Source organism: Podarcis erhardii (assembly GCF_964252035.2).
Source record: "Podarcis erhardii genome assembly, chromosome: 7".
NCBI lineage: Eukaryota > Metazoa > Chordata > Lepidosauria > Squamata > Lacertidae > Podarcis > Podarcis erhardii.
Genome location: NC_138511.1, coordinates 36,366,793 through 36,379,682, shown reverse-complemented (window position 1 = coordinate 36,379,682; position 12,890 = coordinate 36,366,793). Strand labels below are relative to the sequence as shown.

Sequence of the window (12,890 nt, the reverse complement as noted above, 5' to 3'; positions counted from 1 at the left end):
ATAGGCATCAGGTTGGCCACTGTGAGAACAGGATGCTGGTCTAAATGGGCTGTTGACCTGATCCAGCAAGCTCTTCTTAACTACCATCAATCCCAGTCAGCACCATTCCCAGTTAACACAAGTTAGCCAAGAGTATAGCTAACTTCGCATTTCTGCAAAAGAAGGAACGCAGCTTAGGGAAATGATTTTGAGCTCACAGTTGGCAATCCTCTGCTGGACCTGTTATAAAACAGAAAAGTCTATACAGTAACCTGACTTTAGCATCCACTGCTTTTTCTCAATCCTGGAATAAAGTATACAATACTTCCAAGGGAATCTCAACAAGCCCCAGATATATATGCTGCTCTCAAGCTACTGTCTCATGTTCTATAATATGCAACAAGTTAAACTCAGTAATATAGTCAAAGGAGGTTGACAAGCTCTTGAACACCAGCACTCAACAACTTCCACTTTTATTTCAAGTGTCCTCTTATAGATTGCAGCCCTTAACTCACTCTTTTATGTTCTTAAGCCTCAATGATTTTGAGGGAATTTACAAGAACCCAGTTAGGTCCAAGGATGGAGCAGATTTAGAATAAAAAAAAATGGGGGGGGGGAATTCTCACAACCAGTACTTACCAAGAATTTCACAAAACAATCTGTTTTGAAATTTCTATACAGGGTTTAAATCACTACTATCCCCTCAAGAGGCAGAAATTGTTTTGTTTCTGCCACTGGGTGATTAAAACAATACCAAATGAATATCCAGCTGTATCCTCCTCCTTAGGTCTATTAATTGTCCAACCTGTTATCATAGATCTGCACGCACACGCACCCACCCAATACAGCTATAATTCATATAGCTATCTATGCCATATATGAACTACAACTAAAGGAACACCGTATGTGTGCTTCCCATGGCACTAGCTTAAGTTTTAATGCTAAACGAGTGTGTGAAGCAGTTCCTGAACAAATAAATATGGTTACCCAAAAGCGCATATACTAACATACTCTTTCCCTGCATGGACCACACAGCAAATTAACTGTAAAGGTAAAGGTAAAGGTACCCCTGCCCGTACGGGCCAGTCTTGCCAGACTCTAGGGTTGTGCGCTCATCTCACTCTATAGGCTGGAAGCCAGCGCTGTCTGCGGACACTTCCGGGTCACGTGGCCAGCGTGACAAGCTGCATCTGGCGAGCCAGCACAGCACACGGAACACCGTTTACCTTCCCGTTGGTAAGCGGTCCCTATTTATCTACTTGCACTTAGGGGTGCTTTCGAACTGCTAGGTTGGCAGGCGCTGGGACCGAACGACGGGAGCGCACCCCGCCGCGGGGATTTGAACCGCCGACCATGCGATCGGCAAGTCCTAGGCGCTGAGGTTTTACCCACAGCGCCACCCGCTTTAAACAGACAGCTGAAGGACAAACTCTAGCTAAGGGCACTGTATGTTTCACAGGAGAAGGAGGGGGGACTAACAAGCACACCCAACCATGAAACACCTTGGATTCTGAACAATGCAGTCAGTATTTGCTGTTGTACAGTCTTCATTTCAGAGGGACATAATAGATCCCAACAAAATTAATAGCAGATTCTCCAGTGTTTTCCCCTCTTTGACCTGTATTCATGATCCACTTCTTTGTACATTTTAGCGTTTTATTCATGACCCACACTATGGCTCTCCTTTCCTTTCCTTTCCTTTCCTTTGAGTTTATATATACTCTTTGCAAGCCATCTTCAAAGAGGCATGAGCTCACCTTATGAGCATGCAACATAAAAATAGGCTAGTTGAGAAATAGCAACAGGTTAAACTCGTCTGCCAGGTCCATTGAAATGCTGTCACACCTCCCCACCCCAGTGCCTCTTAATAATCTCCTATAGCAACCCTTCTTATATGTCAGATTCTGGACACCTATATTTGCCCACCTAATTGATTTGGTTGCAATATGCAAGGGTATGCACTAAGGCAGATGAACTCCCTGCTGATGAAGAGAGGAGCCGAAATAGGTCAGATGAAATGGTGCTGCCTTAACATTTAGTTCAACCATTTCACAGGCAGATAAACCCCAGAGAGCTGAGGGGAGAAAACGAGAAGAGTTCAAAATAAGCAAAAAAACGGTGGGGTGAGAAAGCTTGCAATTAAAAAACCACATACATCTTTGAGAGCAGGCTTAGTGGTAGGGATCTCTTTATTTCAACCCAGACTGTCTCACCAATATACTCAACTGACTTAATTTACTTACTGATTGGGTGGTTAAGAACATTAACTGGAACAAACCAGAGGTCTACCTCATCCAGCACAGCAGCCAGCCAGGTGCTTATGTGAAGCCCACACAGGTGCACCCTTGATCAGCAAGGAAACAACACAACCTCCCAAGAGGCATTCACAGAGAATTAGCACAGTACTCTTAGGAACAATAGCTCCTTGTGTAAAAGTCACAGAATGGGTGGCAGATACAAAGCAGCACAGAATTTGAAGCTCAAATCTATCTTCACTCACCAGAAGTGAGGTTCTCCAACATAGGCCACATAAATCCAACAACCTAAGTCCCTAACCCAGCTAACTTCCTAGCTACCCTTTCAACATGTTGTCTCTTCATCATTTTGAGAGCATTCCTGTACCGTCATATTACAACCCAGCATTCAACATAGCCCTTTTCCCTACTAACCCCTAAACCAGAAATAAACTCTCCATTTCTCCCTTAAGAGGTGACTCTCCTCACCCTCCAGAAATAACCATTCCCCAGCAATGTTGTTTACACACAACCCCTTTACCTCCAATTCCTTCTCCACCTAAGCCTCACTGGCTGCCAGAAGCAGAGCTTCACATCCCCAGAGGGAGACACCACTATACTTTGCTCAGACCCCTTCTACTCATGAGTCACTCATCCCATTTAACTTCCCAGAAATGCAACACCTTTTGGATCAAAAATTACTCTTGCACCTCTTACCCCACCCCTCCACCTCCATCACCCAGATGATGGATACCTGCTCTTTTGGCTCGCAAGGAAATCCCCTGGTCCATCAAGTGCCCTTCACCAACATATTTTCCAATTCCACAAAAGAGGCACCATTCAGGTACATTTGGCTTCAAACAACTAGCCTCTTTTCACCTTCTTTCCCTTGCTCTGAATATGTCACCTTTTGTTTTGTGCCAACCTCTCATGTCTATAAGCTTTCTTTTGGGGGGGAGGGGGGAGAAGAGATGTAGAAGGTTTCACCAACTGAAGTTCAAATACTACTATTAATAAGAGAAACAGTAACAAGAGGTAAAATTAAAAAGTATTGCATCTAAGTTAATTTTCTCTCATTGAGATATAACAAAAAAATTCACCTTGTACTCTAGCATACCACTTTTAAAAAGCAGGCTTGCCACTGTGAGCCAGGATCTTGACAAGCAAACACTTACTCACCTGCTTACCTTTCTTCTATTGTGTTAATTTTAATCAAGCCAAGGAAGCTTCACCTGCTGAGCCACTTGTCAAAATGACCAGCCAAGGCTGGTACCCTGAATGGCCCTGCACCTTTGTACCAGCAGTATGGCAACCAAGTCCTCAACAAATGAAGCTTCCCCTGCCCCCCTCACAGGGAGAGAGAGAGATGAAAAAGAGCATCACCCACTTTTTAAGAAAAGTGGCTTTGCTCCTGCGAGCCACCAACATGTCAAGCAGAAGTTCAGCAGGTGAAGTTTTATTTTTTAGTTACTCCTTTGCCAGGAAAGGATGGGAGGGAGAGACTTCGAACTTCTGCTTGTTAAGCTGCTAGCTCAAAAAGCACAGGAAAGAAGGATAACACGGGCGCCTTTGCATATGTGCCTTCCAGCTAGCAGAAGTTCAGCAGGTGAACGTCCGTCCCCCGCCACACCTAATTTCCAATCCCCTCGCTGGCAATATGGGGGGGTGGAGGGGGAAGGCTCTACCTGCTGGACTTCGGCTTGTCAAGGTGTTGCTGGCTCAAAGTGCAGGCGCCAGGCCAGGTGAACCGGGAGGCACCACGGAACCATTTCCCTCCTCCAAGGCAACAGCCCTGCCAGGTGAGACCCGTCATACCTGCCTCGGGAGCCCCAGAACCTCTTGGGCACCCACCTTCTTTCCCCTCCACCCCCACCCCCGTTCGCCGTCCCCTCCCCACTCGGCAGACCTTCAGCTTCGAAGGCGGAAACCTCCCGCGCCCGCCACCGCCCTCGAGCGCAGGCCGGGCTGTCAGCTCGAACAAACGCGTTCCTGAGGGAGGGGAAGGAGGACGGGCGGGGGGAGAGAAATCTGGTCCTCCTCAGCCACCGTCGCAAAGGCCGCACCGGGCAGCGCACATGCGCACTCCTCGCCCTCGCGCCCATCCTTCCACCGACTTCACGGCGGGCAGGCCGCGACTCCAGGTAATGCAATAACTCCCCGCCACGCGCACCCCCTGCCTTCTGCCAGCTCACCGCGATCGGCTCGCCTGCCCCAGCCGCTGCTCCTCCTCCCAGCTTGCACCCATCGGGGCTAGGTACTCATCCTTTTGGCCGCGGATTTCCGGCGGAGGTTGGGCAGTCTCATTGGTCCGCCCGCGGGCCAATCAGAGGACAAGCCCCTCCCCGCCATCCTTTTGTGACTACCATAGTAACGCCTCGACGCCCCCTTGTGAGGCGAAGAGAGAAACGTGAAGCCGCCTCGGCCTGTTGCCCGGCGACGCCCAGTGCGTGGATCCGGATTGGACAGCGGACCTGACCATCTCGAAGGAAGGCGGGCGGGAAAAAGAGGTCGGAGAGTTCAGGATTGACGGTCCGGACAGCCAATTTCTGGACGCAGATTGGTTGGCGGGCGCGGGAGCTACCAATGGGCAAGTGCGTGACGGGAGGAGAAAGGCACTCATTGGTGACGCAGGAGAGGGTGGGACTAGGGAGTCGTGAGGCGGGGCCTGAAGTGTAGCCAAAGGGTTTGGTTCTCCTTCGCTATTCTGTTTTTCAGTACAGACTCAAGCGAATGAAAACAGCTAATCGGTTGTTATGAACAGTAGCAGTTATTAATAACAACTGTAGCATTAATCATTAATATTTGTAATCAACTGTTGCTGATTATATTGCTTGGTGTCTCATTGCTTTTAATTAAAGAATTAACATTATTTGTCTGTTGTCTTTTATTGCTTTTGATTAAGTAAATAAATAAATAACATTGCTTATTGTATTCTACTGTTTTTAAATTAAATAATTAACACTGTTATAGTGGCTGTTGTATTCTATTCTTTTTAACTTACTGCAAACTGGTGCTGGAAAGGCCAATATAAAAATCTTGGCAATAAAACAAAAATGCAAGAATGCAAAGAGTACCATATTCAACCTTTCATTATTTTTAATTATTTGGTACCTGGACTCCTAAGGCAAACCTGTCAGCTAGCAGAGGAAGGAATTGAGGAAAATCCTTGCTTTTCTCCCTGTTCTGAACTCAGCCAAGTGCTCCACACCAAGAGTTCCCAAATTGTGGGCCATGGACCACATGTGGTCCACAAACTTCATGTAGGTGGACCACGAAAAGTCCGCATTAAATGTTTGTATTAATTGTATTTTTATTGCTTCTTTTATTTCTTATATTGTATTTTATTGTATTACACATTGTACTCTATGCAAATTGTAGTACAACAAAATACAATATAAGAAACAAAAGTAGCAATAAAAATACAATCAAGAATCAACACAGCACACAGAGTGGCTGTGGCAACCCAATCAGATGGGCAGGGTATAAAAATATTATTATTATTACAACAAATGCTACAGCAGGCAGAAATGTAATTAAGTGGTCCATGGGGGAGTTTTGGGAAACCATTGCTCTCAGGGTCCCACAGATTCCACAAGCCAGTCTCACTGATCTTGGATTTTTCTCCTGTTAAAATTGTGTTTATCTCCTGGCTTCAACCACCCTGTGTCATAAAATCTAATTTTACAACCCTTTATTTAAAAATACCCAATTATGGATTATCCTCAGGTTGCTCACAAAAAATTAAAATAATATATATACTATCAAAAATAAAATATAAAACAGTAAGAGCAGCATACAGAATAAAACTTGTCTCATAAAATGGGTAAGTCCAGCTTATTACTATTTATTTTTAAAAGTTGTTGAAAAGCCGTTTGTGGATAAAAAGGTCTTCACCTGGCACTGGGCATGTTTAGCCTGGAGAAGAGGCGGTTAAGGGGTGATATGATAGCCATGTTCAAATATATAAAAGGATGTCACATAGAGGAGGGAGAAAGGTTGTTTTTCTGCTGCTCCAGAGAAGCGGACACGGAGCAATGGATCCAAACTACAAGAAAGAAGATTCCACCTAAACATTAGGAAGAACTTCCTGACAGTAAGAGCTGTTCGACAGTGGAATTTCCTGCCAAGGAGTGTGGTGGAGTCTCCTTTGGAGGTCTTTAAGCAGAGGCTTGACAACCATATGTCAGGAGTGCTCTGATGGTGTTTCCTGCTTGGCAGGGGGTTGGACTCGATGGCCCTTGTGGTCTCTTCCAACTCTATGATTCTATGATTCTATGTATGGCATAGCAGTTCAAGTGCTGGACTAGGCCATGGGAAACCAAGATGCAGATTCCTACTCAGTCAAGAAACTTGCTGTCACAGTTTCTCAGCCTAGCCTACCTCACAGGACTGTTGTGAGGATAAAATGAGAAGGAAGAGCTATGTATGCCACCTTGAGCTCCTCGGAGGAAAAATGGTATATCGAGGTGAGCTGCTCTGAGGCGGTAGTTCCCAAGTGGTAATTTCCTCTCCTTCACAACCACCTGCCCCATTCCATCTGATATTCTTGATATACAATGTCTAATAGTTTGTTACTAGCCCTAAACAAATAGTTGGCCCATGTGCTTGCTGTATAATACTGGAGCTTGTATCAGGTTCCCACAAAAGTAGAAATAAGTATCCCACTTAATAAAAGTAAAATAAATGTAACATATTTGTGTTTTGGGGGGAAAGGCATCAAGCACATTTCATCTGCTAAGTATACTGGAATCTGCATAGATTGTTCTCTTCAAGGTGAAATAAGAAGGTTAAGGATAAAATCAGAAGGAATTGACAGTCCAGAACGAATAAGATTGTTGATAGCATATTGGAAGTCAGTATGAATGTACAGCAGACCCAGCTGGTTACATCAATGGCACCACATCCATAAGGAAGAATTTCAATAAATGTCATCCAAGGAAGAAAGGAAGGATTTTATTGTTTCACTACAATACGCTTGCAATTTTGTTTTCAAATACCATTTGAAAGTACATTTTCTACTCACTTGTCGCCCCCATATGGACAAATGGATACCTAGCAAGGAAAATCTGGACTTGCAGAAAGTACAATTGTGACACTTAAGAGATGGGGGAGATTTTCAAACATGAGGGTTAAATGTGTTTGGGTATAAAAACATAACTAAACACTATAATACAGGTAGAAGCTGCAGAGATCTTAGGGCAGAGATAAAATTATAGATTTTATTTTGTTTATGCATTCAGCTCCACATTTATCACTTCATGTGTGGCACAAAGACTTTTGGATGTAACCTCTCAAAACAGCAATGTTTGCAATTTCACACATCACAGGGAGCAAAGCTGGGTGTGCCACACAGTGTACACACAACAGGTTGCCACAGGCAGTCCTTTCTGGAGAGCGTAATTGTGTAATATATTTACTTATTTCTTCTATATACCACCTTCTTCAAGGAGCTCAAAGTGATGCATATAGTCCTTCATGTTCTCTTCACAACATCCCTGTGATGTAGGTTAGGCTGAGAGGCAGTGATTGGCCCATATTCACCCCAGTAACCTTCATGGCTAAGTAGGGATTCAAATCTTCATCTCCCAAGTCATACATAGTTCAGCACTCAAACCATCACACAGGTCTGTGCTACAGTGACTTACAGGTCACGTTTTTGGCCATTTTGGGGTTGCAATTTTGGCCATTTTCTGGCTTCCTGGCCCATGCATCACAATTGGCTCCTGACCAGTGGGTCAGGTCTCTAAAAAATGGACAAGAACGTGACCTGTGAGGTAGGAGTGAAAAAATGAGCCAAAACATGATATGTGGGTCAGGACTTCTTTTTTTTTAAAAAAAAAAAAAAGCACAAAGTGACTTGTATATGAGGAGCCAAAAAAATAGTGAAAATGTGACCCACAGTTCAAGAGCCAAAATATAAACAAAAATACCTCCCATGAGAAAGCAAGAATGAGCAAAAACATGGTCTGTGGGTTAGGAATCCAAAAAATAAGCCAAAACATTCGGGGGTCAGAAGGCCCCCCCCCCCAAAAAAATGGGTAGGTCAGGTGTCAGAAATGAACTCTGGTTGAGCAGGGATTTGACGTCTGGTCTCCCAGGTCCTAGTCCAAAACTCTAAGTACCGGTACACTACGCTGGGTCCTTGCTCAGTCCCTTTCCTTCTACTCCTTGCTGGCACACTTCCACCAATGTGGTCCTAACATGCAAATTATTTGGGAAGATAGCAACAAAGCATTGGCTGAGAGCTGTCACAATGGCAGTATACAGCTAGTGAGATGACATGATCCTACCATGGAGTCATAAAACTTTGGTGTGTTGACTATTCAAGAATCTGCACCCAAGGCAAAAGGAGCAGGGTAGGAGTGGGCAGATGTCTGATACCAAAAGAACTGAGATCTAATTTAGACCTTAGTGGGTCAATCTGGTTACAAGTTTCTTGAGTCCCTAGAGCTCATTTGTTATTCCCAAGGGATACTGGACAGAACATCAATAACTCAAAACAAATGAGGACATCTAAGTGCTTGAACTGCTTCCAGGAGACTATCATCTGCTGCCTTTGCTGTTTTAGGGCAAGAAGAAGGTACCAGATCTGCTTTCTGTTCCAGGGCTTGCCTACAGGGTTTAAGACAGCATCAACTTGAGGTGCTCCTATGAATATTTACTTAGCTATGTCAGTGGTGCCTCTAGGGTCGTGATTCAACTTAATAATTTGCTTTTAGCATTGTGGTATCAGTGTCTTACCCTATTCAGTGTGAGATAACCAGTGTCATATAACCAACATGCTTAAATCTAATTAATACATGAAGGGGTTAAGACCATAGAGTGAGCTGTCCTGCCAGCCTTAGCTCACCTTGGGATGGACTAAGTACAGTAATCAATACTTTGTTTCCCTCCAATCTACCTGAGTAGCTCAGCCAATGAAGAGGTTTGAGCTGGTCGCTCCAGCTCAGACTTCATGGCTCTTATCAACCATTTTTGAGTTCATATACCAATCATTTAGGAACTTTCATCACTGTAACTAAGCCAGGTTTTATTGCCTGTGCAACTTTTTCTGAATGTTATATGGAAAAGCACATGAATCTGAGAGTTACCAAATGTGTGGTCTTTTTTTCTGTGCTAGAGGAAGAGGACTTTGGAAGGAACTTAGAAGGGCATATTTTAAAGCCAATATTTACACATTTTATTTTGCTGCATCTTTTGAGATTTTAACTCTGATCTTGACTTCTCTCACCAAAGAGTATTTGCCCCATACTTGGATCTTGACATCCAGGAATTCTCCTTTTATGGCTACTTTATCCTTGCAACCAACATTCAGGTGCTTTGTACTTTGTACTTACTAAATGCGTAATGGGGTTCCCTAGAACGTGCAGGCTAGACATGCCCCCCTAGACAGCAACACATGTGCACTGTAGACGCTGGTAGACCACAGAACCCCCTTTGTGGGGTTGGAAACCCTACTCTATTTCCAGGTGCTTAGGCAGGGTTGCAAGCATAGGCCCCATCTGCACATACACCTAAAGTGATAGGAAAATACTTTAAGCAGTCAAAAGAATTATGGGAGCTGTATTTTGTTGAGGATGTTGTGAGTTGGTTGGAGGCCCCCATTCCCTCACATAACTGCAATTCTTGTTAAATCACCCTGGGATTTGTAGCGCTATGAGGTGAATAGATATCTCCTAACAACTTTCAGTGTCCTTAACAAACTACAGCTCCTATAATTATTTTGGGGGAAGGCATGGCTGTTTAAAGTGCTTTCAGTGTATGGTGTGAGTGTGGCAGTAAGGCACAGGAGTGAGGTGGCAACATTGTGCCCAACGGCTTCATGGAAAAGATAGGTGTAATGCGAGCAGGAACTAAAGTAATTTAGAAATGGTTACATGGTGGGAATCAGTTCTAGAAGACACCAGCAGGGAAAGGTAGCCAATTAGATCTGACTAGCTTCACTTTTGCATATAGTTTGGCAGCAGCCCACAGCTAAAGAAAATTTGTTGCTTCTAATTCAGTCTCTGTGGCTCATTTGTCATCTTGCAAATATAACAGATGCTGAGGAGGAATCTAAGAGGGGGAAGGAGAGAGGTGGCATCCTGTAGGTGTTCTAGGAGTTTGTTGTTGGGATAAAGGACAGGGAGGGAAAAGTGGGAAGGAGATTGACGGCGTTGAGTGTGGTGGAGCTGGAGCAGTGAAGGCTGTAGCAGCTGGTGCTCATTGGAACTGGTGTGGCAGTAGGAATGGAGGCCAATGGTAGGTGGAGCCTGAAAGTCAAAGACAGACAGGGCCTACTAACTCTAGCTTTGTTCCAAGCCTCCTCTCCGCTGAGTTTCACAAGGGAAACTCTGAGACTGAGAAGCAGGAAGCTGACAGCCAGGGGGCTACTGCCCTTGGGGCTAGTTGTAAATAAGGAAGTAGGTAGGTGAGAACAAGTTGAAGGCACTCACCTTAATGGACCAGCCACCACTGAGTGAAGGTCATGGACAAGGATGTCTTGGCACATACAAGCAGAGAGATAAGGGAGGCCATGGCCACAGCAAGCTTTAAATATTATGATTCCATAGAAAGTGAAGCTAGCTCACCCCAGCAAAGTAGTCTGTCCTTATCCATTCAGATCTCCACCTGATGATCAATTTGGTTCCTTTGCAGTTCAGTGAAAAGGATGCTTGACTTTTCTGGAACCAAGTGGAACACACGAGGTGTGGAGCCAGTGATAGTCCACGACATCTTATCCAATGACATTCCGAATCTCAGGGACAGCAACAGTTTGGAGATTGCTGCTATGATGCACGGGACAAAAGACGATGAGGATCTGCTGAACAGTGCTTCTGAGCTGTGTCTAGAACAGAACATGGAACAGACAGATGTTCTGGTAAAGCTACATGTAGAAGAGTGGAAGGGCTATGACACACTAGCCAGCAATGAAGCAGAAGCATGTGGCACAACAGAGAAACCAACAGAGCAGGAAATTAAGAAGAAAGAACCTGATGATACCTGTGTGGGTGATGAAGAAGAAAAGAGTCATTCTGGACCAGCAGGAGAGGACTGAGAGAGTGCTGCTTTCCATAAAGACAAAGCCTTCACTGAAGGAAGCATTGATCCAGGCTCTGACAAAGGAGATTTTGCACAGATGTGATGTTGCTCTGGCTCTTGTGGAGCTGCTGCTGACTAGGAATGGACAACTAACTTCCTTCAAAGCCTGGAAGTGCCAGGTTGGTTAGTCAGCCACATACTGTATTCTCTTGCAGGGTGGAACCTGGGGTGAATCTTTGGCCCACTTAATATCTATGGCTTGATACACACCATACATTTAAAGCACGTGACTTTGCCCAAAGAATCCTGGGTACTGCAATTTGTTAAGGGAGCTGGGAATTCTTTGATTCTTTGGGGGAAATAGTGTGCTTTGAAATGTGTGGTGTGTGCACAACTTCTGTTTCTTCTGCATTACATGGGCTCATAAATTTCCCATTGCCAAGTCTGGAAGTGTGTATCAGTTGTCTTTCACTGGTCCTGAATTTCTTCCATTTCACAGAACCTCTGGAAAGATTTCATATTTATTAAAAGTATTTTTCCAAAAAGGACACTCAAAGCAGCTGACGACAAAATGAAAACTCAAAAGCTTACTAAAAGTTAGGCCATTAATATTCTTGGGTTATTTTATTCATTTATTCAGTGGTATGCATATTGGAATACCAATGTGGCATACCAATACCACAGATGCGGGTGGCGCCGTGGGTTAAACCACAGAGCCTAGGACTTGCCGATCAGAAGGTTGGCGGTTCGAATCCCCGTGGCGGGGCGAGCTCCCGTTGTTCAGTCCCTGCTCCTGCCAACCTAGCAGTTTGAAAGCATATCAAAATGCAAGTAAACGGGAAGGTAAACGGCGTTTCTGTGTGCTGCTCTGGTTCACCAGAAGCGGCTTAGTCATGCTGGCCACATGACCCGGAAGCAGTACGCCGGCTCCCTCGGCCAGTAAAGCGAGATGAGCACCGCAACCCCAGAGTCGGTCACGACTGGACCTAATGGTTAGGGGTCCCTTTACCTGCATATTGGCCCCCCCATGAGCACAATTCTCTAGGCAGCTCCCAAAAAGGTCCATCAATTGGTCCATCTAGCTCAACATTGTCTACAATGACTGGCAGTGGCTCTCCAGGATTCAGTCAGGGTGCTTTCCCACCACTACCCGGAGTTGCTGGGGATTGACCCTGGGACCTTCTGCATGCAAAGCAGATGCTCTCTCACTAAGCAAGACCAATGCTTTACCAATGAGATACGGGCAGGCTCATTTGAGAAGATGCTGAAATGGAGCAATGGTTAAGACTTCTGGGATTCTGTGAGGTTGTGCTATTCTGTTGCTTCATATGCACATTTCTTATTTTCACATCTCTAGGGTACTTCAGCATCCTTGATGTACCAAAGAAGAACTTACGTACAGCATGTTGAAGATAGTGATCCAAGGCTGAATCGCAAAGAGTCCCAAAGACACTGGTTTCCTAAAATATTTCCAACCCAACCTTTTTGTCCAGTGTGCTTCATTCTTTCCAGTTTCATTTGCCTCTTCAGCTAAAAACTCTTCATGGAGAGACATCAAAGAACCACCCCAGTGGCATATTGGCAGTGACTGAGATACTTCTCCCCACCCCCTCAACTCTAGATTAGAGGGAACATTAAATCATTAAACGTATTTCA

General features: G+C 44.7%; 2 protein-coding genes across 8 annotated transcripts in view; one reads left to right on the top strand and one right to left on the bottom strand.

Annotated features, from left to right (window-relative positions):
* Positions 1 to 4,572, bottom strand: part of AKTIP (AKT interacting protein) — a 20,823-nt gene extending 16,251 nt beyond the window's left edge. For 2 of the 7 annotated variants that reach the window (XM_081870294.1, XM_081870293.1), the window contains exon 1: positions 4,406 to 4,572. The gene's annotated coding sequence lies outside the window, so the exon portion shown is untranslated. Of the gene's footprint in view, positions 1 to 2,967; positions 3,190 to 4,028; positions 4,273 to 4,405 lie in introns of those variants that run through there. The other 5 variants (XM_081870298.1, XM_081870299.1, XM_081870295.1 and 2 more) reach the window with 4 other exon arrangements.
* Positions 4,313 to 12,890, top strand: LOC309346492 (uncharacterized protein). The gene is made up of 3 exons (XM_081870328.1): positions 4,313 to 4,354; positions 10,851 to 11,417; positions 12,592 to 12,890. The coding sequence occupies exon 2, from the start codon at positions 10,864 to 10,866 to the stop codon at positions 11,248 to 11,250; it is 387 nt and encodes a 128-aa protein (XP_081726454.1). The 5' UTR covers positions 4,313 to 4,354; positions 10,851 to 10,863; the 3' UTR covers positions 11,251 to 11,417; positions 12,592 to 12,890.

What these genes read in the sequence shown, in the direction of transcription:
- LOC309346492 (XM_081870328.1), top strand. Translation starts at nt 10,864, where the DNA reads ATGCTTGACTTTTCTGGAACCAAGTGGAACACACGAGGTGTGGAGCCA.